Source organism: Mus pahari, chromosome 6, assembly GCF_900095145.1.
Source record: "Mus pahari chromosome 6, PAHARI_EIJ_v1.1, whole genome shotgun sequence".
Taxonomy (NCBI): Eukaryota; Metazoa; Chordata; class Mammalia; order Rodentia; family Muridae; genus Mus; species Mus pahari.
In genome coordinates, this window is record NC_034595.1 from 86101178 (window position 1) to 86128038 (window position 26861).

Here is a 26861-nt window from a genome sequence, read left to right on the forward strand (position 1 = left end):
CGTTCAGACCTCCATGCAACCCCAGGTCCACACCACCCCGCTGCCTGGGGTGTGGGTGAGAAAAGGAGAGGAGTGGAAAGACATGGGGACATGGGGGCCTGTGGTTGGTCCCCTGAGCCAACTCTGCAGACCAACCATGGACAGACAGCCCAAGCTCCCCTGTGGCCTCACAGCCTGTCCAGGTCCGAGGGCACCTGGAGCCCGGGGACTTGGCCTAGAGTAGCAGGTCTGGATGGCAGGAGGTGCCACCCTCCCTGCCCTGCCCGTGTGGACACGGGCTGGTGAGAAGGCCTTTGCCCCTTGACTTGTTACCTGTGGTGCTGGAGGGTAGCTTCTGAGAGGCCTAGTGAACAAATGCAGTGGAACTGCAGCTTCATCAGCGACGGGGGCTGGGGTTAAAGGCAGTGGTACCTGGACAAGGAACCAAGCTAGGATCATGATTGGGGCCTGGTTTGTGGCATCTGGGGTTTTGTGTCGGAGACATGTCTGTCTTTTTCACAGCACATACCACACCGAGTGGGAGGCATGAGCCGGTCAGCCTAGGACTACAGGTGGATGGTCACTCATGGTCACCAGCTCGTGGATTCTGAGTTTCCTCTTAGCTCTGATATCCGCAGCCAGGGAGCTGGGCCCAGCCATCTTTGACTCAATATTAAACGCTGCACCGAGCGAGAACAGCGCCCACCTCAGGGTTGTCAGGGGCAACAGAGACAGGGCTGAGCTCCCCAGGCGCCTTGCAAGCGATGCAGAGCCTGGTGACAAACTTTGCCACTGTTGTACTGTAGGAACCCTGTTCCTGGGACGCCACCCTTCCTCGCCCCACCCCCCATGCTCACAGGGGATGAGGTCTCCAGCTTTGACAGTTTGGCTCATTTGTCTGTATGTCCCCGTTTCTCACAGCAGTCTTGTGACTTTCGTCCCAGGGTGGGGAGGATGGCAGCTCAATTAATGCTCTTTATGAACCCCATTGTTTAAACAGACAATAAATAAAGAGAGGCCAAGCAAGGCAGTTCCCCCCAGCAAGCATCCCCCAGTTCCAGCTGCCCCAGGCCCTGACAGCACAGGGCTGCCACCTCTCCCGTCTTCCACACAGCTCCAAGGTACACTCCCCCACCCCCCATCTTCTGTGGAACGGTCCCTCCCCAATCCCTTCCCATCTGTGCCCTCCTTGGTACCAGATCAACACAGCAGCCAACGTTTGACCCCATAGCTACCTCACGCCCTGCATGCTGAGCCCTGGGCCTTGGCCTTTGGGCCTTTGGGCCTTGGGCCCACTTACTGTGTAGTGTGGCATGCAGAGAGCCTCATACAGGCACAGTCACTCCAGTCACTTCGGGAGCCAGGACCTGCCACAGTAGACATACCTACCTAGGCATCCCAGAGAGGCTATGGAGAGGCTGGGGGCGGGGCTAGACGTGCTTCTCTTACCAGGAAATCTCTCACACTCTTGTTTTGGGTTTTTTTTTGGGTTTTTTTTTGTTTGTTTGTTTTTTGTTTTTTGTTTTTTTAATTTTTTTGAGACAGGGTTTCTCTGTGTAGCCCTGGCTGTCCTGGAACTCACTTTGTAGACCAGGCTGGACTTGAACTCAGAATCTGCCTGCCTCTGCCTCCCAAGTGCTGGGATTTAGAGATCCCAGCCACATACCCCAGCTCCTGTCTAAACACAAATGTGATGGCGGGATGTGTGTGTGTCGGGGGGATGGTGCTCTGAGAAGCAAGAGGGCTACAGAGAGACTGGTGACACACTACTGGGCTTTGAGCCCTTCAGCACTCACACAGGGGGACACCAGGGACCTTCCTGCCATTCTGGTCTCCTGTGCCAGAGCTGAGAAGCCTCCCAGTCAGGAGTGAGGTGAAATCCACAGGTCTCTCGGGGTGATGGGGAAAGACATGCAAATAGGAGGGTCCCCAGAGTCCTGGGCAACCCCAGAGCCCTTTCTGGCCTCTTCTTCCTGTGAGGCAGTCTAAAAAAGAATCATCTATCACCAGGGCATGGTGAACGCTTTGTCTTGGGGTGGGGGGTGGGGGGTGGGGAGGGGGGCTCCCAGCACAGCAGGGATGAGGCCATCTCCACAGGATGACTGTGGAGAGGGGCCCGGTGGAAGGTTCTCCCTGCTACCTACACCGAAGCCTGCTCCACTCCATGGAGCAGTGAAAGGTGAGGAAGGAGAAACTCCCAGGGCACCGGAGAAGGGGACTCCAGGCAGACAGGATCTGGCTATCTAGCTGTCAGGCCAAAGCTTCACTCTGATGCCCAGCGAAGATAAGACTGTGGCCACCGACAGCTAGCTGCAGGTGTCTCCGAGCAGCAGCTCAGCTACCCAGACCACAAGCCCTCCCCTCCTCCCCCCCTCAGCTCTCAGTGACAGCGCCAGCAGCCTGTGGTGGAAAATCAGCTATACACGGGCCTCAGCAAATTCTCTGTGGGTGAGGCCCAGCCGTGGTGTTTCTGTGTTCTCTGCTATGGGGCAGGAGGCGACCGCTCCCACCTCCAAGAACACGGATCTCCCGGATCCGGTGCCTGGCCAGCTTGTGGGTTATTAAAAAGTGTGCTTTGTCTAGCCTGAGGTCACAGCACCCTAAGCCTGGGCTGACCTATGACTGTCCAGTTAGAGCTGAGCATCTCAGGGACGGATGGCAAGCCTTTGACATGGCTTGGATGGAGCACCGGAAAAAAAAAAATGGGTGTCGGTGTTCTCACCCTTGGATGGAGCCAGGAGTCGTTGAGTGTGAGTGGGCTTTTCTTGAGAAGAAAAGGGACTGTGCCTCCAGCTTCTTGCCCAGTAGGGACTTTGAGGGGACACCTGAGAAACAGCTAGAGGGCTAATGGCAGAGCACTCTTTCCTGGCCCAGCCGTCTCTGTCCCTAAGGGTGGTGGGGTCAGGGATGTGACCGATTCCATCCGAGGGGGTGTCCCTCAAAATGATGGACATCCAGGGACACCCTAGACAGCTGGGCTGTTGGCCCAAAGCAACACAATGGTGGCCCAATCTGGGGGCCAGGCTCAGTAGCTTCTAGTTGCTGCCATCATGGAAGGAATTCGGTGACAGTACATGGAGTCATTTCAAACAGTGAGCACTGACCGTTCTCAGCATTATAGGAAGAGGCAAAGAAACCCAGGGAGGCAGGGAGGTGGGGCGTGGGGGTAGAGAAGGAGGCAGTGAGGGCTACACAAGAGGAAGGAGCATCCGAAGGGCAGACGCCAGCAATGGTTCTGGGTGGCAGAGTTGGGGTGGTTTTAATTTTCTTCTCCATAATTCTATTATTTTCCAATTTTCCTTAATGAATAGGTATTATTTTCATACCCAGAAAAATATGTGTTTTGTTTTAAGAGACGAGGGAGTGAAGGATTCTCTTCTCCCTCTTGTGGACTCTGAACTCTAACACCGAGGCCCAGAGTGGGAAAGGCAGACTTCACTCATTTGCCCGGTCTGCAAAGCTCCGGGAAGCCTCTGTTCCTTTCCAGAGAGCTGGAAATGACCCATGTCTGTCCTCAGGACGTCACAGTCCTGGAAAGGAAAGGGCCACCAGCAAGTCCTCACAGGACTTGGAGCTAGTTTCACAAAGAGGGGAAATAAAGATGGGGCTTTGGTGTATGCATAGGAGTTTGGTAGTCATATAATGAAGACCCCCTTGGGCTAATAGAGACTCTGCTGTGAGAAGAGGGTAAGGAGGGAGACAGGGCTGGAGCGTCCTGCTCCTCTGAGTGCTTGGCATTTCCCAGCTCTTACACTCTAGCTGAGTCTCCTGGGTCTCGGTTTTGTCCCCTGGAAAATGGGTTAATGAGTTAATGACATCACTAGATCCATTACCCATGAACTGTTAGAGAGAGCTCAGAACCGCCCCTGGTGTAGAGACATTTGGGTTTTATTTTGTTTTCTAAGACAAGGTCTTGCCACACAGCCCTGACTGACCTACAATTCACCATGTAGATAAGGCTGGCTTCAAACTTGCAACAAACCCTCTTGCCTCCAGTCTCCCAAGTGCCAGAATATTTGCTTTCCTTTTCCTGGCCATGGTCTGGAGCCAGAGTGCACTAGGCCAAGCGCTGGAGCGTCCATCCATTCGCTCCACCCATTAGACAAGCGTGTGCTGAGCTCCGGGCATGTAGCCAGGATTTGCCTCAGATGAGGAAGAGGGACTGAGGAGCCATGTACAATACAGGACAGCCAGGTTTCCTGACTTCAGGTGAACAAGGAAATGTCACTACACTGGGGACAGGCTTAGAGTCCTTCCGTCTGCTCTGCCTGGGAATCTCTAGTCAACGCAAAGCTCTTGTCTCCCAGTGACACAGGACACAGGAGACAGTGCCTGCAGGGCACTGATATCTGCAGAGGAGCCAGGACCCAGTCCTTGCCACTCTCCGGAGTGACCATGAGCCCAGGGAGGCCAGAAATCCCAATGAGAATCCAACGAGAGCCGAGGACTGAGTTACACTCTGTTCTGATGCTGCGGGGCTGCCATAGTCGCTGGGTCCCTGCTCTGGCTCTGTCCCATGTCCCTGGCTCCTGGCTCCCAGACCCTTCCCATCCAGTGCTGATGGGTCCAGTTTCCTCCCAGTGCCAGTTCATCTGCTGTCCCCACAGCTCTCCAGCCTGTTCCCCATGCCTCTCTGACTGTTCTCATCACTGCCTCCACACCCACCTGCGTAGCCCAGGCTAGTCTCCAAGCCACCTGCATAACCCAGGCTACTCTTGGAGCCTTAACTTGCATGGCATCTGCTAAGCCCCCTTTGCCCTGTAAGCTGATTTATCCCCAGATCTTGGGATTAGGAGGTAGACATCATTATGATTCTGCTTGTAAAGGGGGCTCAGAGAAGGAGGAGGGGCCAGACAGTTGAATTTACTTGTGCACACAGGCAGACAGAGGGACAGACGGATGGACAGACGGATGGACAGACGGACAGGCAGGCCAGCAGAGGCTTTGAGGCAGGGAGTAGAAGAGACTGGCATGCTGAAGATCTCAGTGGATGGACTGGGGCTGTGGAGGACCAGTTTAGAAGGAAACAAAAACCGAGCATAGGAGGGAACAAGGCCCACAGAATCCCATCAAGGCCAGTCAGAAAGGGGCAGGCGATCAGTGACACCTCCACCCCTCCTTGTCCTCCATTGCCCCCAACCCTGTCCCCAGTACAACCCCATGCTGCTGCTAAGCAGCCAGTCTAAGAGTGCTCACTTTTCAGGAAACCAACGGGTGCTTACTGACAACAAGGGCCAGATTTCTTAGGGCTGGCCCCAGATCAGAGAGGATTCCATGACACATGAGGGATCTGAGTTCGAGATTCAGAAAGAACTGGAGTGGACAGGATAGCTGGGGGGGGGGGGGGTAAGGGTACCTGCTGACCTGTTTGATCCCTGGATCCTACATGGTGGAGGGAAAGAACCAGCTCCCACAAGCTGTCCTCTGACCTCCGCACACATGCCTGAGTATGCACACATACAAATAAATCCATGTACTACAAGTTTGGTTTGATTAGAAGAACTTTCTGGGTGCCAAAAAGAAAATGCCCAGTAAGACTAGTAGTGTGCCATAGCCCTCCATGGTCTCCCAGATGGCCACTCAGTGTCCAGTCACTTCAGCACACCCTCTGTGGACCTGTGTCTCCAGCGAGGCAAGCTGGACACAGGGGTATTCTGCCCAAACCCCTCCCTCCAGTGTGGGCCAATTGTCAATCTCACATCTAGAACCTGGCCCTGGGGTTCTTGGGTTCCTTTTGTATGTTTTGAGGGAAGATCTGAGGTAGCTGAGAATGGCCTTGAACATCTGATCCTCCACTACCCCAGCCCACTCCCACCTCCACTGAAATTACAGCCTGAACCACCATCTCTAGTTTATTGCGAGCTGCTGAGGGTTGCTTCCAGGCGCCCGCACCAACTGAGCTACATCCGCAGCCCAGAACTAAGACAAAGAACCTCTGACTCAAGCAGATCTTTCAGCACAGGAGCAGCAGTGTCCCTGTGTGTACGTGGTAGTGAGTCCCAAACCTATGTGCCACATAGCCGGAATAGGACAGTAAGGGAACACAATGTCTCACAACCTTTCGGGAGCCCCGACGACCCCTCCCCTCTGGGGTCTGGCACTGGCTGGCTGTGGGTCTCCAGCCTCCAGACCCTCCTCCTCACTACCAGCGTGCCCCCCCATTCCTTGTCCTCCCCTACATGCTGGGTGGCGAGGCTTTGCCACAACCACATGAAAAGCCATTTCCCCGGGGTGTCCCCACACCTGGGAAAGCCGGCAGAGCGCCCAGCGCGCCCCGCCCCGCGGCTGGAACACCGGGCGAGATCAATGCGGCCGGCGGGGCGTCGCCACCTTGTTCCAATCAGGGCCGGGCGCCTTCCGCTGGGGACCGTGCCCAGCACCAACCCTGGTCCTCCCAGACGCAGCCGGTGACCCGCAGGAGCCGCAGCCACCGGGCTCGGGCCACAAGTAGTACCCAGGCAGCGCTACCTGAATCCCTCCCCTCTTCAGCCTCGGTTTCCCCAGCTTCCAGGAGCCTGAATCCTTCTCTGATTCTCAGGGCAGATGAGATAAAAGACAGAGGACACTCATGGCCAGATACAGAATGACAGGAGCCTATGGGGAAGGAAGCTGGTATCCTGCGGTGAGCTTGGCTACCAGCTGCTGGCTCTTTAAGTCGTCCCCAACCCTCAGGGCTCAGCCCAAGTCACCTCCTCCAGGAGACCCTTCCTGATTGCCCTAAGGAACCCCTCAGCATCCATCCTTACAGGTCTTCTGTCTTCCCTACCAGCTGCCACACCCCTTGCTGCATCCCCGGCCCCCATGTCACGCTGTGTGTGCCCGATGTTACAGAAAATGGAAATTAGGACCTCCCATCTCATCTCTCCCTTTATCTCTACTTTCTAATGGACGCAGATAGCTCCTGAGCCCAAGACCATAAGCCCGGTCTCTGGGGACCAGGTTGAAATGAGGACTGACCAGGTCTGTAAGCTTAAGGTTCTGACTGAGGTTCTGAGATATGCTGGGAGAAAGACTCTGGGTCTGAGGACATTTGTGAGCATGTAAGAGCCCTGGGCATGTTCCACTGTCACCAGTGAGACACTCGCCCCAGCAACAAATGACAAAGGGCACCGCTGTCGGGAGTCTGTGGCCAGGATGGCTGGGTAGGGTTTATAAGCCCACTGCATCCCAGGGTCAGCTGCCCACATCCTCAGGGGCTCCCTCCCCGAGACGGTGAGAAGGGACAGGCAGCCACTCTGCAGGCAGGCATACACTGCTGCTTAGATCGGGAAGAGACCTCCCAGGCAGTTTTCCCTCCTCCCTCATCCTTGCCATTCACCCCTGCTGCCCTTCCATCCCTGGGATCCACTGTGGAGCCAAGCACACAGATCTGCCCTGCTTCTGGAGACAGATTCAGCTCTGACACTCGCTGCTCCGCTGTGAACTTGGGCCAAGTCACCACTTTTACCTCAACTTCCTCCTGTGAGAACAGGGTGACAATAGAGTTGCCTAATCCCTAAGGAAACTGAGACAAACCGGTCTGCAAATATCTATCCAGTATATATTGTTAGGAGCAAGGGTCCATGGGTGGGCGGGGCAGGGGGTGGGGATGCGGTTGGTGCATACAGAGCGTTCCTCCATGTCCCAACCACACCCCCCCCCAAGCTGAATTCCCAGGCTGTACGCACTGTCACCTGTGAAGTGAACCCTGGCAGCGACCTGGAGGATCGTTGGTGGGATTTGTGGAGATTGCTAGGAGCATGCTCAGTGGGCACTGGTTGCCTGCTGGGTACCAGGAGATGCCTGTGCCCTGAGGTGTCTTTAAGAACTATCAGGCCATTGGACTGGGAGCTAGGGAGAGAGCTAGGTGGACCGGCAAGGTCGGTGAAATAGCTATTTAGCCAAGAACAACATTCCTGGGGCTGGGGACAGTGGCTCAGTGAAACCAGCCTGGAACATGGGAGGCTTGGGTTCAATCCCAGGCACCACAAGAAATACAGAAATAAAAGCTAAAAGGGTAAATAAACCTCATTTTGGTGTGTCATGGACGGCTGTATAGCAACATAGATGTAAGCGTTTGCTTCCTTGTGTTTTGTTGGTAGTGATCTGTTGTTGTTCTTCTTCTTCTTGTTCTTGTTGTTGTTTTGCTGCTGTTCTTCTTCTTGTTGTTGAGACAGGGTCTCACTGTGTAGCTATGGCTGGCCTGGAACTCACTCTGTAGACCAGGCTGGCCTCAAAGTCACCGAGATCCACCTGCTCCTGGCTCCTGGGTGCTGGGATGAAAGGTGCATGCCTACATGTAATCTTGTCTGATCTCTGAGGTTTGAAGGACAGAGACGCTTTAAAGCCTTTTCTATATATTGACTTATTAACAGGATCTCATGTAGCCCAGGCTGGTCCCAGAGGATGACCTGAAGCTCCTGATCTCATCTCAAGTGTTGGGATTACAGACACACGGCAGAATACTTTGGTTTTTGTTTTTTTGTTTTTTTGTTTTTTTTTTTTAAGAATGTGCTTTGAGACAGGCCCTCTATTACACAGCCCCGGCTGTTCCTGAATTCACTATGTAGACCAGGCTAGTCTTGAACTCACAGAGATTCTCCTGCCTCCATCTCCTGAGTGCTGGGATTAAAAGCAGGCTCCACCATACCTAGCCAGCTTAAATGTATATGGATGCGTATGTACATGCATACATATAATATATACTGTTTGCCTTTAAAACATTTATTGTAAAGTTTTAAGCACAGGAGAGCATATAAAAACAATTTTTGTTGAACAATGAAAGAACGGCGGTAAAGCAAAGCAGACAGGCCTTTGGGCCGACAGGGAACTTAGCTGTTCCAGTGACTGGGGACTGACGTGAGGATCAGCTCCCCTCCCACCCTGAAGGAGCCTCTCTCCAGACACACCCTCCTTACAAGGTGGGGATCACTTTCTGGTCTCTGTGTATACTGTCTCTTCTAAGCTCATCTTTAGTATATTTATTTACTTATGGGAGTGCACATGTGTCAACATACATCTGGAGGTCACACATCTGGAGGTCACACATCTGGAGGTCAGAGGGCAACTTGCAGGAGCTGGTTCTTCCCTTCTCCACGTGGCTTCCCAGGACACTGAGCTCAGATCTCAAAGGCTTAGTAGCAAGTGCCTTTTCCTGAGCGGGCTGGCGGCTGGAGGCCGGGGAGCGAGCCACCTCACCAGCAGGGCTGTATGGACTTGTGAGAGCAGAAGCAATGGAGAAGTGATGGCCAACCCTGGGGGACCTGAGGGAGGGAGGCTGAGGAGAGGGAGCATGGAGGTAACTTGCTCGCTGCACACAACAGGTGAGCAATTGGCTTCAGGGAACTCCAAGGTCACACAAGGTCGAGATTCAGGCTCCAAGGCCTGACCTCAGCAGGATCATAGCACAGCCTCGGACTTTCTCTCTCATTTATTCCATAAACCTTGCCCATTAGCTGATTCTGCCCTGGCCCCTGGCCCTGCTGTAGCCTCCTGCCCTATTTGACAGCTGAACTCCTCACTGTCTAGTGTCTGTCTCTCACAGCATGCAGCTCACTAGCTCCATTCTCTTTCTAGAACATTCTTAGCATTTCCTCTCTTTGTGTGGAGCCGAGAGCGAGCACTGCCTATCTCAGGCTCCACCTCAGCATCCTGTGGTCATTGCCACAGGGGGTTCTTCAATAGATTCCAAAGCGAGCCAGGCAGGGTGGTACCTGAAATCTCAGGATCCAGGAGATAGACACGGGATGAGCGGCAGCTATCCTCAGCAACACAGTAACTTCAAGGCCAATTAGGGATGGCTGCCCTATGTTGATGATGATGGTGATGATGGTGATGATGGCAGCCAAGGCTGAGGAGACAATTTAGTCAATAAAGTGTTTGCTGTGCAAACATGAGGATCTGAGTTCGAGCCCTCAGAACCCACGTTTAAAAAAGTAGGTGTGGTAGCATGTGTATCTACAGTCTCCGTGTTGGGGAGGTGGAGACAGGAGGATGCCTGAGACTTCCTGGCCAACCAATTTAGCACCAACAGTAAGCTCCAGGTCAATGAGAGATCCTATCTAAAAAAATAAAGTGGAAAGAAATTGAAGAAGACATTAGCCCCTGGCTTCCACAAGCATGCACACGCATATACATGCAAACCTATATGCACATGCGCATTTATACACGAAGAAAATACACAGATGTAAACGGAATCTATTCATCTAAGGAGGGGTCCTTACCTCGGGTGGTCCCTTCTCCAGAACAAAGTCCCCAGCTGCTAACAGCTTCTCATGTGACATGGCTTCAATTGTCCTCCCCACACCAAGGTCCCTGGGGCTGTCACATGGCCTTAGCCAATGTGTTCAGTGATTCCCTGTCTCCAAGATAGGAATAGCTATAGGGAGCTGTGGTTTCTGAAGCTCCTGTGCGCCAGAACCTCACACCCCATTTTGAGCACAGGAATGTTCCCCACTTTCGGGTGAGGGAGACAAAGCTGAGGGAAAAGAAAAACAAAAACAAAACAAACAAACAAACAAAAAACCAACCTGTCAATCAAAGCAGGAACCCAGTGTCCAGCCTCTCTACTCTGCCTTCCAGGCCTGGAGGGTCCTGTTAGCAATGAGTCATCTTCCTCTGACCCAGGCAGGTGGGCTACTCTCTGCCCTGGGTCACTGTGGGGACAGGGGGGGGGGAATACTCAAGTGCAGGGCTAGGGTCTCCTCCTGCTCCACCTGCTAAACCAATCCAATTTCCCATTGCCGAGATGCAGCCCTGGCCTGGAATGGGACCCTTGTTCTGGGAGCACATGATGGGAAAGGAGAATGTCTTCTCCATCCACGCATGTTGCTGTCATGAACCTGAGCCAGGGTCGCTTACTCTCCTCTCTCCATGCATAGCATGACTCTGAGGTGGAGGCGCTGCAGAGCTGTGGGGGCCTGCGTCACCGTTGCATGATGACACCTGTGCCTGTGATCTCCAGGACAACAGAAGGACCTGCTCCTTTACAGGCAGCCAGATGCACATGGCTCCCATGATGTAAACCCAAAATTTTTACCTCAATACCTAAGGCCACAGTTTGGAGGAAGTCTGAGGGGGAATTGGAACCATACGGGCCACAGTGGGAATTGTTAACATCCGTCAGGAAGTGTGGCTGTGACTTCCACACTTGGCACTCGAGGTTCCTGACAGGCCAGTATGGCTATGGACATGGGATGAAAGCGACTTCAAGTCGGTCAGTGCCCAGAGGCAGGGCCAGGGTCTTGCCAGCCCGCTGAGTGACCTGGGTAATTCAACGGTCTTTCCTAGCTCTCAGTTTCTCTAGCCATTGTATGAAAAATGAACAGATCTACTGTAGGTGGACAATTCTAGGTCTCTTAGGGACGGTGCAGGTGCCAAGCCATTGTGTCCCTGAAAGAGAGCCCAAGACCCGGAGAAGGAAAAGACCTTTGACTCTGTCACACATTCCAGGCTCAGGCCAGTGACCCACTCCGAGGTTTATAAATGGCACGGTTATAGAACTACCCCACAGCCCAGCCCTGTGGACACGGGCCAGATCCTCCCTAACCAGGGTCTTCCTAGCGCTTAACTTGTACTTTCTATTATTTGGTAATAAGGGAAGAGCCTGACAGTGCACATGGTCACCTGGCCCCGCAAATAAGGAACACTGTAGAATGCGGAGTGGTTGGGGACATCAGGCGAGAGTGACAGTCCACAGTCGGAAACAAGGGGGTCCTCGAAGCCAACTAGTTAGCCAGATAAGCTGTATGGTGAGCTCTGGCTTCAGTTGTGAGACCTTGCTTCCGGTGAATAAGGTAGAGAGTAAACGAGGAAGAGCCCTGGTGTCAAACTCTGGCCTCCATATGTACATATGTGTGTGCCTACACACAAAGAAATATACACAAACACACACTTAAAGGCACAGGCACACTCGAATGCTGTCACATACACACACACACATGCACACACATACACACTCCTCATTTTTGAGTCTGGGAGAACTGAGTTCAAATCTTGACTTCTTTGGTCTGTGATGCCTGTGAGCCTCTGCTCCTTCCACTAAGCTGCTATAAGCAACAGGAATAACACCCTTCCACCTTACGGGCCAAGCCATGGCATGGGGTAGATTCCTAGCCTGTGGGAGCTCTGTGGCCAGGAATGTAGCCATATGATTTGAGGGAGCCCATGAAAAATAAAATACATATCCTTGTTCACCAAGGAACGAAACCTTTCAAAGCTGCTGCGGCAGAGCGTGCATTGAACACAGTGCGTGCCCTTCCGAGGAGTAGGGCCCTGTGACACGGTACAGGTCACACCCTAGGGTGCTGGCACGACCTCAGAGCTTAGACCCAGCCCAGGTGGAAGGGCTGAGGTTCTTTTCCCTAGCAGCTAAAGGCCTTCCACTGGGGCCAACCCTGTTCCCTGAGCTGCCTGTGGCTAAGAGGGTGACCGCTGGGCCCTGCCACTGACGGTGGTCATGGAGGAGACATAAAAGCCCGACTGTTCTCCACCTCGGAACGCCTGTTTTTATCTCACGCCATGCGTACAGTACACAGCTGCTTTCTTTCCGCAGAGGGCTGCATTTTTTTTTTCTCTCTCTCTCTTCCAAGGGCGACGCTGGAAAAGCCATGTGGTTTTTATTGCTGGCAGGAATGTCTGCAGCGTTCCTCCGCACCACATAAACGGAGCCGTCATCTTCAGCCTTGTGAGGCCAAGGCAGCTCTCCTTCAAGTCGTCGGCCTCTGAGATTAATTAAAGTTTCACAAGGACTGACAGGCATTAAGACCTTTTTGGAGGGGTGGAAAATCCCTAATAGGACCCTGTGGCCCAGGCACTGCTGGGTGGGCTTTGGGGACAAGGGGGGGCTACAGCCTACAGCGGGACAGACAGAAGATGAGGACCTAGCCAGCAGGAGGTGGCAGCAGGAGGTGCCCAGACACTAACCTGGCCTAGGTTGTGATCACAACAGACCCTTCCCTCCTTAGGCCTTGGTTCTGCTATTTGACAATGTCAGGGTCTTGGACTTGATGTTTTAGGGCCTTCATGAGTGACACTAGAATTCTGAAGCCAACCCAGGACTCTTCTGCCAGGAATCTAATGCTGCCCCCATGGCTATCATTTCTCTAATCTGATTCTGCTCCCTGAGACAAGCAGAGTGGTCAGGAATGTGGGCACTGGGGCCAGGCTCCCTGGAGGGAATCCCAGCTCTGTGGTTTCCCTGCTGTGCAACCTTGTGCAAGTTTCTTAACCTCTCTGGGCTTCTGTTTTTCTCTTGTAAAACGGACATGATAACAGTGGCCCCAGAAAATGCTTCAAGGTGGCGTAAGTGAGCATGGGGTATAGAATGTGACAGAAGTGACTGTCACACAGAGGTGCCCTTCCTGTCCCTGACCACTACAGCCATTACCCCTTGCTGTGGGCGCCTGGTAGGCATGAGCTGAGGCAAAGGACACATTTCTGTCAGAGGCCTTCTTGGGCTCCAGGTGCACAGTGGGAGTCCCCACTGTGGTGCAGCCAGCAAAGAGGGAGGCTGCTGGATGCTGTTGAGGTACTGAGTCCCCGCAGGGGAAGCTCATTCTCCTGGGAACCCAGAGACGAAAATCTCTGCCCCTCAGATGCATGCACAGGGAGGCTGAGCAGGCACAGCAGGTGGCTCAAGAACCAGGGCTCTCAATGCCGGCCCTCCTGCCTCCGCCCGCACGCCCACCCACTCCCTACAGCAGTCACGGGGGTCAGAGACTGTGCATCGCCTGCCAGGCTGGACCAACTCCTCCAGATACTGATGCGACAGCAGACAGCGGGCTTCGGGCTTCCTTTCCACCCTCAAGACCCGATGCGTTCCCTCAAGACTGCCTCCTCAGAGCCAAACTGCATCCAGATTAGGGCACACAGGAGGGGGTGGGGATCGCCATCCTCTAAAAGGTGACTGGATCCTGAGAGTGCAGTAGGTTTTGATCACAGACTAGAGAGCCAGGTGAGACCCGGGACCACAGGAAAGCAACCAACTCTGGTCCTTCCTGGCCCCTGCCGGCGCTGGGGTTGCACCCCTCCTCCCTCAGGCAGCTACCCCTGGCCCCTCCTTAGGACCCTAAAGCCCAGCCCTGAGGTGAGCTTAGCCTTGATGCACTCCCTCTTTCCTCGGCCTTTCTGGGGGAACTTCCTGTCCCCCGGGTTTGAAGGATCTGAGGATGCCCCCATCCCATTATACTGAATGGGGCAAGTGGAGCTGTAGGGGAGCAGACTCTCGTTCTTAATCAGGCTTCAGCCAAGGCTGGGACTGGTCTTCTAGCCCAACTCATTTCAGGACCAGTCCCCCTCCCAACTCCCCAGCTGGAACAGAGCTGGGAAAGGTGTTCCAGCTCCCAGCTCTCAGCTCTCCCTCCCTCCAGTCCTTCCCCTCCCTCCCCTCCCTCCCTCTAAATCCGGTTCTCAGTTCTGCAATTGGAAAACACACCCACCCATTCAGTACCCTCCCCTCAAGTCACCCAGGTGAGGTGACCCCAGAGTTGAAACCTCTGAGATGGAGTCTCCACCTCTTGGGAGATTGCGTCTCAGATTAGTTACAGTACTCTGACCAACTGGTTCTGACCGGTTTAGAAGGTGCTTAGATGGGGTATATGGCATTTTTGTATTTCAGTATTTTATACTGTGTATGTAACTGTACACGTCTGAAAACAGGATGTAGAGTTGTGTTTACTAACAGCATTTTATGGCTTTCACTTGGGCTGAAGGAAGAATGTTAGAAAGGCATTCCTCCCCCCCCCCCCAAGTAGGAAAGTCCCCTAAGAGTTCCAGGGACTAAGCTGTAGACAGGATCCACACTGGGTGTCAGGACCAGAATGGAGACACTAGAAGGACTCTAGAAGGAACAGATACCTGTTTGTGGGAGGGGCAGTGGTGAGGGTCTGGAGTCTTGACAGCAAGAAGCCCCTCCAAAGTTGCCTTCAGTGCTAGCTCTATGTAAAGGCAGGCACCCAATAGTCTTTAGGCAGCAGGTAGCCTTCAGGTGGAGGCTATCACCAGATGGGTATTTCACAGGTGAGGGTGTGACACTTGGCAAAGACAAGTTGGCGACAGAGCATCCTTCAGGAGCAGGCCTGTGCCAAGCACTTCAAATGTGATCCCAGATTCAGCTGTTACCCCTGTTGAGAAGAAGGCTCAGGAATATTTGATGCAGGGTCCCTGGACCAGAGGGACAGAGGAAGCCGACTTAAGAACCAGAGATGAGCCAGAAACAGGTGTGCTGAAATCTACCCTCCCCAGACTCCCAGACTTCCAAGGAATGAGACCCACTCAGTCCTTTTCCTCAAAGACAGAGGCAACATTGCACAGCCAAGAAGCTATGAGAGCCCTCATAGGTGGGTGTGTGTGGGGGGGGGGTCAGGGGTTCCTCTCAGGATAAGAGCCTGCTGTAGATGACCCAGGCTGGTCCAATTTACCCTACAATGGACATATATGTGAGGGAGGAGCTTTGATCTCTGCTTCCTGTCCCCTGTAGGGGACACAGTGAGGTGCTCTTAGAAGCGAGCATTTGAGAGAAGGCAGACTGTTGTCCGACTGTGTGACGGAAAGAAAGACGGAACCCGTGTATGCACGGTGGGGAAGGGAGAGGGAGCCTGTTTGAGTTCTGTTTGGTGGCAGCTCTCCTGATCTGAAAATTTGACCATACATAGTTCTAGGTTTGTCGGTCCAGAGAAGAAAGAAGGGAGCTGATCTGGTTCTAGACAGGTATAAGGATGAACGTCTGAGCCTTCTGTCCTATCCTCAGAACGGGGCTAGGAACAGAAGTAGGGAAACGGGGCGTCGCGTTTCTGTTGAAGAGAGACTTCTGCTGGTTGCAGGCCCTTCGGTGTCTGAGACTCCAAAGAGAACCGCATCTCTTTGTAAGAACCCGGGCAGGCAACCCTCAGCCTAACACCACACTATCCATTTATCTGATACGTGACCACAGGTATAAAGAGGAATCAGGCGCGCACTCTCCAGAAAGTAGCTCTTCCCCCAACTCCCCGTGGCTTGGAAAACCCGGGCTGCCCTGTTGCAGGCGCACGTTTGTGCGCTGAGTCTGGCGGGGCAACTGAGCAGCCAGCAAGGCGCCAGCGCCAACTAGTGGGCGGTTCCCATCACTGCTTCAGCCCGGGCGACCCTGCACCCGCGACCTCCCGAGACAGCACTTCCCCAACCCTTGGATCTGGTGCTCGCACTGGGCCGGCGTCTTCCGAGGGTTGTAGCTGAGTCCGAGCCCAGGGTCAGATGTTGGGTCGTTTCCGTAGCCTCACTTTCTGGAGACCCGGTTATTAACTTGTTGTAAGATCAGAAAGAGAAATTAGGCGGAGGGACTAGTAAATGGGGCAGATGCAAACTGGAATCACTCAAGAAATCGAATTTACGCATCGCAGAAGCGGCCAATCACGGTCCTCAGCCGCTCGAGGGCAGAATAGACGACTAGAGGCGGGTCTGGGTCCTACCTGGTGACTAGCGGTGCTCCCTTTCCAGGGGAGCCCCCTGAGGGCCCATGCTCAGGGCCAGGATCCCTGGATCCCCTCTGGTCCTGAGGCTGTTTCCATGGCGGCCCAAGGCCTAGTGATGGGCAACTCCAAATCATAGGTTCTCAAAACGTTCCAATAAGGGACCTTCACTGTCCTTGCTTCCCTGGTGTCCTGAGGCGCTGGCATAAGGCCCAGAGAGGGGCAGAAGACAATTCTCTTGGCGCTCGTTAGATTCAGGACATACCTAGTCCCCCGCTGTCGTACACCCAGAGCCTGATTTCGTTTTTTTTTTTTTTTTTTTTTTTTTTTTTTTTTTTTTTGTCAAAATGGAGTGTGCTAAGCTGAGGTCAGAGCCTGAATGAAGTCTTAACGCCGCCGTCGCCATCGGATCCTAGATTGGGTCGCTTCTGGGGCTTGGAATTGGTCGTTGCAGACAGATTCACTGTCGCTGGCAACGAAAATGCAGTCGAATTTCCAAAGCACTGAGAGAAACACGTGCATTCGTTGCCGCCGTCCAGGGAGTGCACGGGGTTGGGGAGAGCGCAACCCTCAGTGACTGTGGACTCTCTAGTTGTGTGCCTGTGCATCCAGGCCAGGTTTCGGAGACGGGACGGGGAAGAGTTGTCAGTGAAGCCCAGGAGGTGCTGGGCCACGGGGCATGAGGAACACGGAGACCCCAGGGCCGATTTCCCACAGGGCACCTGACAGACTCAGCGCTCTAGGGCCAAGAAGACTATGGCCCGGCCCTGGGAGGACCCCTTTCCATCAATGGGGAGAAAGCAGTCTGAGCACTAAGCCACCGACAGCTTTCTTAATGCCACAGATCCGCATCCACTTCCACTACACGGACGGTGGCTGCATGCGTGTGGTGTAGGATGGGATGGTTCCAAAAAAAGCACACTGTTGTAGGCCCCGTTGTAGTTTTCAAAGTCCCATGAGATGCCAAGACAGAGGACAACTCCACGAGGCCTGCGCAATCCTGAAACTAGTTTTGAGTGGACAGGAGCCCTGTGGTTGTCCCCACCCCACTGCTGGTCCCTGTGGCAACCCCCATTCTGTCTGCCTCGAAGAGGCGAGAGCCAAGGCCGCGCGGAGCTGTGGACTCCCTGGTGGGGTGGAAGCTCTAGGGTCAAAAATCGTTTGTGGAGTGGAGGGAGTGAGAAACCCGTCTTGGGTGTCACCGCGGCGACCAGCTGAGGGTGCAGGTTCCGGGCTGCGGTGGCCAGAGCTGAAGCAGCCAGGCTGCTACTCGAGGGAGGGGAACCGAGCCGCAGCCAGGAGGCTGGAAACCCGATTTCTGCCCAGGTCGCAGCGGCCGCTCCTGACTCCGGGGGACCGCGGCTCACCGCGCGGCTACCGGGACGAGGGTGTCTAGACCCTCCGGGGCGGAGCCTGGCCCCTGCTTGGCTCGCTCGGGCCCGAGCCACCCGGTCCTCCACGGCGAACCCCGAGCCTGGGGGCTGCGATTGGCTGCGCCCCGCGTCGCTCGCACGGCCCCGCCCCGAGGCCCCGGGTACTAACCCCGAGCGGGCAGCCGCGGCGCCGCCACTTGATTCTCTAGGATCCGGGCTGGGGCCGCGGCCGCCGAGTCCGTGGGGCGGCCCCGCGCGCCGGATGCGGGACTAGCGGGCGCGCGGCCGACCGTCGGGGTGCGCCCCCTTCCCCGGCGCCGCCCCCTCCCACCCCAACGCCCCCCCGCGCTGGCCGGGCCCCGAGCCGCCGCCTTCCCGCCTCCCGCTTCCCGCGGCTGCGGCCGCCCGCGCCCTGACGGCCGCGGCATGCGTATTCCCGTAGACCCGAGCACTAGCCGCCGCTTCACTCCCCCCTCCACGGCCTTCCCCTGCGGCGGCGGCGGCGGCGGCGGCGGCAAGATGGGCGAGAACAGCGGCGCGCTGAGCGCGCAGGCGGCCGCGGGCCCCGGCGGCCGCACCCGGCCCGAAGTGCGCTCGATGGTGGACGTGCTGGCCGACCACGCGGGAGAGCTCGTGCGCACCGACAGCCCCAACTTCCTCTGCTCCGTGCTGCCCTCGCACTGGCGCTGCAACAAGACGCTGCCGGTCGCCTTCAAGGTGAGTGCAGGGGCCCCCGAGCCGGGAGGACACCGGGGAACCTGGGAGCCCCCATTTGCAGGAGCTCAGACCCGGGAGGACTTGGGGAGCACCTAGAAGTAGGACATGAAAGGGGATGTCACCCAGCTGGCAAGACACCGAGGTACCCGGGCGCCCCCACTGCAAGATGCCACTCCCGGAAGGACCCCCGCTGGACTCCAGGCGACCCGCAATAAGAGCCCAGACCCCAGAGAACATGGGAGGTACCGGGGTGGGAGAAAAGGGGGTCACTCGGCTAGCAGGACACAGGGGTGCCTGGTCACCCACGCTGCAGGAGTCCGGCAGAGCATGAGAGGAACCTGGGTGTCCCCGCTGCCCGAGCCCGGGTCCAGAGAGAAATATGGTGATAACAGTCAGAGAAGGTACCAGGAGGACGTCCAGGAGAACTGGGCGTGGGGAGTTCTTCCGCCGCTCCCATTCCAAGAGCCAGTACCCCGGACCCCGCGTTGGGAACGGTGCACCGCGGCCTCTCTGCCGGAGGACACGGACACTTGGGGCGCTCCTTCTTGGTGGCACAGACAGCCTGGAGGGGCCATACCCCGTTCCACCTGGCCTTCTCAGGGCCCTGCAGAGTATGGTGGCGTGGAAACTGGAGGACTGGGGCTCCCAGCTTCTTTGGCACAGCCTAACCCGTAACCGGGATGAGGACCGCCGGAGCTGGGCGAGGACCCGGGAGGAGTGGGGCACAGAGGGCGAGGAGGGCCTAGCCTAGCACTGCGCCTCCTGCTCTGCAGCAGAAACACTTCCTTCCCACACTCTCAACCTCGGCGGCGGCTGAAGTGTTGCACAGGTCGACCGTAGGCCGGTCCTAAAGGGCTGCCTCCCGCATAAGTCTGCATCCCGAAAGATAGGCAAAGACTTGGGGAGTGCCTCCACCCTGGTAGCCCAAGACACAATAAATTCAGAGAATTTATTTTTCAACTATACCAGGGATAGGCAACTGTTTCATTTTCTTCTTTCTTTTTCCTCTCTCTCTCTCTCTCTCTCTCTCTCTCTCTCTCAACGGGGGGCAGCCAGATGAAACGAAAACGCCTTGGTTTTCCCCTAAACCTCTTGCTGCTGCCGTGAGAAAGGACAATGTAGCAAGGGCCAGCGGCTGGGTGGTAGTGATGCCCGAGGTGGCTGGAAACGCCGGCTGCTGGCAGCTGAGGCCCTCCTTGCTCCCATTAAGACTTCAAATTGGAAAGGGGGGGGGGGAGGCTGGTGACTCTTTGAGGTCTCCCGGGTGACATCTTAAAATACCAGCGGGGGAAATCTCCCGGGGAGAGGGGGAGGAGGGGGAGGAGGGGGAGGAGGGCCGTGTGACTGTAATCGTCAGATCGGAGGTTTTACTGTCACTTGGAGCTTAAAAGGAATCTTTGAAATTAAAAGAAGACAGGATGTTGACAGGAAATCTGGCCTTTTTAATCAGACCCCAAACATTTTCTCCTTGAAATCTTTACCATCTGGATCCCCAGTCCCTGCACACGGCAGCCACGTTTAAATGGCTGTGACTCTGTTTAAAGTCTGGTTCAAAAGGCATCTGCCTCTTGATGCGCCTTGGGTGGGAAGGAGGGGGAGGGAAAAGATGACATTTAAGGGGCATCTCCACCCGCCCATCCAACAGTTCCCAGCAGGTACATGCTCAGTGATCAAAACCACCCTGTCCTCTTAGTCCTCTTACCGGGGTCTTCTGGATCAACTTGCAAAAAAGCAGTTTGTTTTGCATTTTGCATTTTCTCTGCATAACGAACCCAGGCTCTGCTGAGGCCATTTAACTGGGCCTTGGTCACACTGCAGGGTCAAATTCCGTACCCCAAAGGGCCAGTGTCTTAATGACTGCAAGGAGTTGCCCAGTTATTATGGCTGCTGATTCTTTGGCCAAGAGCAATATAGTCTCCTTTACCGCCCCACCCTTACCTGTGACCTTGTTGATTGATAGCTCTAGCCTTGACTTAATTTAATAAAAATGGATGCTTTCTTGGAGCTTCCATTGGACCCAGGATTTGAGTCTGGAGGTTAGAGAGCTCATCACTTGGCTTTGGTTGTATTGGGAACGGATCTACACAAGGTTAAGCCTCTTTCACCCCTGACTCAGAACTCCTCAGAGAGCCTGGGACCCGGGCGGGCAGCTGCCGTGAGCCCCTTCTTTTGGCTTTTCTAAGTCACCCTCTCTCCTGCCCTTTTCCTCAGGTGGTAGCCCTGGGGGATGTGCCTGATGGAACGGTGGTGACCGTGATGGCCGGCAATGATGAGAACTACTCCGCCGAGCTGCGCAACGCTTCCGCAGTCATGAAGAACCAAGTGGCCAGGTTCAACGACCTTCGATTCGTGGGCCGCAGTGGGAGAGGTGAGCAGGGGGGACTCTGGGATGGCAAAGATGGGGATGAGAATTGAGGAAAGCTAATGGGTCTCAGCAAGAGCTCCGAGAACAGAATCTGCAGGCCCGGTAGGCAGTGCCACCCTTCTATGTGGATAAGTCTGTGATCTCTCTCTAGTAATGGAGAGTTTTCTCGAAGGTTCCAGGGTTTAGCAACTACTGAAGGCTCAGGTACTGCCCTTCTCTCCCCATTAGCATCTGTGATCTCAGAAAAGATGCTGAGGGAGGTTCCTGCGTGCACAACTCAAGCCGGGTATAGATGTCTTTCAGTTGGGGCATCCCAGCCCCTTTGGGGGGGGGGATGAGTCCTCTGTGGTCTCCCAGGGGCATGGTCTCCCCAGAGCTGGAGGCTTCTTCAGGTGCTTTCAAATAGAGAATTCTGAGTGGGGTGATGGGATGTTGGAATGAGAAGTTTGAAGGCTGCGCCATCTCAGCCCCCGGCCAGGCTCACGCTGGCTGACGTGCCAGCCTGATCCACCCCAGTAGGAGCAAGAAAGCAGGAACAGACGCCACAGTGGCTGCCGCCAGGGGCTGTTGAGTGGGAGGTTGCTGGGACCTGAAACCCGTCATCATGTAACTCTGGGGTGGAGGAGCCCTCCCTGTTCCCATGCCCTGGGGATAGGGAGATCTGTGGCTGTGAGACTGGCCTGCTGAGCAGTGGCTGAGCCTTGAAGTGGCTGAGCAGTCGCCTTCCCAAGCTCTGGGAGCCCTCCAGGGTTAGGAAGTGAGCCGGCTTATGGCTGCTATTGCTGGGGCAAAATGGTACTTTTCAACACCAATAAACGAGACCGTCTCAAGGTTGGAGTTCCCTTCGAGGAGCTGCCAGCCTGCTCCCACCCGGCAGCTGGGCACCATTTTGTGCTGCGCTGCTGCAGCCGTTCAGTATATACATACAAATCTCAAACATATTTTTGACTTTTCGGCATTAATTAAAACCAGGGCGTTATTTGCATGTAATAACTGTTTACTTGTTGCTTTTTATGAAACTGAAATAGTTTACATTCTTTCGAACATTTCCTGTTCCTGTTGGCTCCCTTCCCCACGCACAGATTTCTTTCAAACGTAGCCCTTAACTGGTTGCAGGTTGATGGGTGGAAAATGTTTGCTTTTATGAATTAAGCTTTCGTTGCTGCTCCTAATTAGTCCCCAAGCCCCCTTTGTCATCCCCAATCTCTGAGCCCTTTGCAACTTAATTGAAGGTCTGGCCCTGAGTGGAGTGCCACGGGTGTAGGGTCCGGGTGACGGGGCGGGGGCGGGGGCACATTATAGCGTGCCAGGTCTCTAGGGAGGTCGGTGGATAGTGAACCCCATTAGGCATTAGGCACTCAGGACTCCCTCTCTTAGGAGGTAGCAGGGAAAGAAAAGGGTGATGACCCTCTAACTTACTGTGGCCTCTCTGCTACTAAGAAGTATTTTTGCTTTATTTATTTTGAGGCAGTCTCACACCGGGTATGGGTATAGTATAGGCTGGCCTGGAACTTGTTATGTAGCCAAGATTAACCCCAGATTTTTAGTATTGGCGCTGCCTCAGTGCTAGGATTGCAGGTGTGTGCTACCGCACCTAACCCACAGACGAATCTCTCAGTGAATTGTCCCGCCCAGATCCAAGGCCCCTCAAAGAGAGAGATGTTTCTGAGGCATCACCGAACTGTGTGCTTTTGGATCCTGGTCCTGGGAGGGAGAAGGAAGCCTATGCCCAGAGAACTCTGGGTGGAGCTCTTGGCTCGTGGTTTTCCAGTCTGAACTAGGGCGGTTGACCTTGGCCTGAGTTCCAAGCCAGCTAGGGACTCGCCGGATGGCGCTTTAGGAAGCTAACTTAACCTCTCTGTGCCTTCATTTCTTTATCTGTGATGGGGGGGGGGCAGTAATCGCACATTTTAATGAGCTCTGGGGTGAATTAAAGACACCAGTATAAATGCATGAGTTCTCAGATACTGAGGTCCAGGTACGTGGTAGAGATTTTGTACTTTAAATGGTTGGCACTGGGAGAGCCTTTGAGGTCTCTTTGAGCTCACTGACACTCACTGAGTCTCTGATTGCAGTGTGGTTTGGCCGGGGGTGGGGGAAACCCAGAAGGTGTGCACTGTTGAGTGGGAGAGGCAGGGGTGCTGATGTGAGGAGGGTGGTGCGGTGGTCCAGTGTGCATGGTGCCACACTTCTGCCACGCCTATCCCAACGCTTGGGAAATCCCTGCCTGAGAGCCTACCTCTGACTGACACAGAGAACCGGGGGCCGCTTTAGGGCCAGCTAAAGAACCCAAGAATTTTGGCTTTTTTTTTTTTTTTTAAAAATCCTGATTTCTGTCTGAATCCCAGAACACTTTTCAAAAAGGAAAGGCATGCACCAGCACCCCGCATGTACCAGTACCCCGTTTACTCTCACAATACTGCAGGTGTGAGCAGAAAGGACTACGAGCCAGCCAGCCCCTCAGCCAGCCTCGGTACCCCTCCCAGTACCCCTCCCAGTACCCCTCCCAGTACCCCTCCCAGTACCCCTCCCTGCCCCTGATGTCTCCCAATCTGCACCGCAGCTTCCTTCAGGGGCCGTGGCCACCTTCTACCAGCAGTCCCTGGATCTTGGTCTTTCCAGTAGCAGCTCCAAAGAAAAGCCATTCATTGCGGATGAGGATTTGAATATGTAAATGACCCAGTGAGACCCCCCTGCCTCTTCAACGCAGGCAGTGGGGCAGCACACTCTTCACAGGACCCCCTCAACACGGGACTCAAAGTGAGAAAGTGGCCTGGTGTCAGCCTGGGCCAGGATTTGCTGGAGATGGGGAAATCTTTACAGAGTAGTGAACAGGGTTTGGGGTTTTTTCTTTGGGCGGTGGGAGGGGAGGAGGGGTGTTCTGTTTTGGCTTTTTTTGCAGAGCTAAATATCCAAGCCTGGCTCTGATTCACGCAGGACAAACAAACGGTCTACCACTGAACTTCATCTGCATCCGCCCCTCTCCCCCAGATGGAAGCAAAACAAGACCCCCAGCCTCTGAAAAAGAACCCACAATTTTGCTTTCGTTTAAGTAAAACTGAGTTAGGCTCATGGCTTAGGGAGGTTTTGTGTTGTTCCTGGTGGTTGGTTGTTTGTCGTTTGTTTTTAAGTACATTTTTCCCTCCTGGGATAATTTAATTCTTTGTGGCCCTAGGCAGTGCTGGCCTTGTGTGTGCTTACACACACGCGCGCGCGCGCACACACACACGCACCTGTCCACGTGTACATGAACTTTAGTGAGCACACATCCACCCGAGGGCTGGTGTTCTCCCGACTCTTCACCATGGGGAATCCCCAGCTTGTTGTCTAGGAGACAAAGTAACCGCTGGCCTAGGCACAGAGGAGTCACTAAGTACTGTGTCCTTAACTGGCTGAGAAGCTGCAGAGGTGTGTGGAGAGAGGCTTGGGGTGAGAGAGCTGTAGGTGCGGGCTGATGGCACCGCTAGGAGAGGGATAAACACGTCTTGCTGAAGCTGAAGCCTGGAGGTTACCGGGCTGAGGGGCGGCCCCAGGAGTCCAGGCCGCTCCCTGTGGGCGGGGCTTGTCAATCATACTTCCTGACCCACTTGAGACTGCTGATTGGTCAGGGCTACAGGGTACATGTGTTTCATACACCTGAACAGGACAACCTTCCTACCCGCACCCAACCCACCCCCTCCCACTCCCATCCCCCACCCCCGCCGCCAGCTACGGGAGCCCACATAGTTCCTTGATTGCAACTCGTGGCCTTGTGGCCTGGCCCCATAGCATGGTTGCTAGGCTCCTGCCCAGCCAGCCACCTCCTGCATCTTCCTCTTAGTTTCCTGCATCAGAGAGATGCTAGCTAGCACTGAGCACCACCAAGGGAACTGGGGGCAGCTCGCTCCACCCATCTTTAGGTCTCTTGCTCTTGGTCCCAAACCTGACTCCTTTTCCGCTCTGTGGTTGGTTGAGAAGGCAAGAAGCTACCGAGATCTGCTGGTGACCTCAGGAGTGGCATGTGGTCTGTTCCCTGGGGCAGAATGGGAGGCGAGTGGCAGATGATGAGTTATGTGTGTGATTCTGGGTCCTGCCTGGATACTGTGGGAGCTGGGCAACCACAGCTCCTCTGTGAGCCTCAGTCTTTGCACCTGGAAAGTTGGTGCATTTAAAACAGTTAATTCAGTCATACACCGGGTAGCATCCTGGAGACTGGAGGTGGGGTGGGGTGGAGATAGGGTGGCCCCTGTGAACTTAACACCTAAGAGAGAGAAAGTGAGCAAACAGGCGGATTCTGAAGTGAACTTTGCAAAGAAAAGGTCCCGGGGCAGGCGGCACATGGAGCTGAAGAGGGGAACAGCTATGTTTAGCCACTGCGGAGGAGGATCATGGTCTACTGGTGGTCTGTGGAACAGATTCCACAGTAAGCTCTAACAGTGGTTCTGGTGATGACCATAACGTTGAGTTTATGAGGAGCGCTGAGAGTATTCAGAGAAATCTCTAAGGACTGTCACATGATCTGTAAATGTCTGCGTAGCTTGTTGGTGACAAGGTCACAGGCACTGCTCATTAGACTTCTGTGGCTTGTGGCTTGCACTCTGGCTTGAGAGAGGCTCTTCCAGTTAGGGGTTGGGGACAATACTATTGCAGATTTTCCTGTCCCAGATCCCAGGCCAGCTCTATACTAAGAAGGGCCAACCGCAGAGGCCAAATTGAAAATCTCCACTCTGTTTGAGGGTTTCAGCCCTGGGGATGGAACCCAAGGGCCTGAAGCATTCTAGACAAACCTTCTACCGCTGAAGTCAACCCCCCCCTGGCCTCTAAAATGTCACCTTTAAATAAAGTAGCTGGGGGAAGTCCTCATTGAATAGGACTAAGTCTGAAAAAGGACTCTCCAGTACAGACTCAGCCCTCAGTCTAGAGTCCAGGCAGCTAAGGCTCCAGGTATCAGCCTCCGCCACCCCACCCTGCCCCCTTCATTGTGGTCCTAGAAGCAATGAGGTCAGCCACTCCAACTTCCCCTCCGTGCTCCATTGGTTGGGAGGAGGAGTCTAGGAGAGAAATGACCTCAAAATGAGAAGGCAGACAGAAGAGTGTCCCCAAGGGGAGTGGAAAGGAGTCTGAGGCCACCTGCCCTGTGTCTCCCCAGACTGTGTGCAGTTCTCTTTCCAGAAATCAAGCAAATGGTCCCTGGGCCAGGGAATAGGGCCAGGCTGGCTTTCCTAACGCAAACCTCCAAGGATAGAATGCCCTAATATTTGTGTCCTGGGCTCTGCTGGCCGCCTCAGGGACCTTCTTCCAGTGCTGGGTCTATTTCCCAGGGTGCTCTGTACTCTCCCAGAAGCCCTCGAGTTTGGAGGCTCAGCTGGCTGGCTGGCCTGGCTGCCTTAGCCATGCTCAGGCGTCTCCTGTTTCCTGGGCTAGAATTTTCCCTTGAGCAAAGAGAACAATAAGATTGCCTGTGTCCTCTCAGAGAACAGGACTGTGAAAACTGGCCCTCTTCTTAGGGCACCATTAACAAGACCTGTCTCCAGTAGCCTCCAGGGTGTCTCTGGGGGCCACTCCAGAGAGGCACAAATGCCTGGACTTGGAGTGCCCAGGGGGAGTTCCCAAGCCTCTAACTTGGGTTGAGAGTCAGTCCACAGAGGCAAAGCTGGATGAGGGGAAATGGAGCTTGGGTATCTGTGGAGTCCCATACTGTCCCCACCACACCCACCCAGGCTCATCTTAAATGGTAACGGCGCTGGCCTAGACACTGGGGAAACAGACAGAGACATGAAGTCCCAGACACAGCCATTGTACAGTGTGATAAAATGACTAAGATGGTAGAAAAATCAGGCTTGCCCTTTGACATACATCCCTAAACCTTCGGCCTTCACAGTACGTTGAAAGTACAACTTCATTTACTTCCTGCCTGGGGAGGCCTCTAACATGGACAGTAGAAGTCACCAATAAGAAAGAGAAAGAGAGCTGGGCGTGGTAGCACACACCTTTAATCCCAGAACTTGGGAGGCAGAGGCAGGT

General features: G+C 54.6%; 1 protein-coding gene across 3 annotated transcripts in view; it reads left to right on the forward strand.

Moving 5' to 3' along the window:
* Window positions 1-26861, forward strand: part of Runx3 (RUNX family transcription factor 3) — a 56046-nt gene that overhangs the window by 14235 nt on the left and 14950 nt on the right. The window contains exons 2-3 of one of the 3 annotated variants that reach the window (XM_021200467.2): window positions 18219-18493; window positions 20705-20861. In XM_021200467.2, the coding sequence (XP_021056126.1) occupies window positions 18219-18493; window positions 20705-20861 (432 nt within the window). Of the gene's footprint in view, window positions 1-18174; window positions 18494-20704; window positions 20862-26861 lie in introns of those variants that run through there. The other 2 variants (XM_021200469.2, XM_021200468.1) reach the window with 2 other exon arrangements.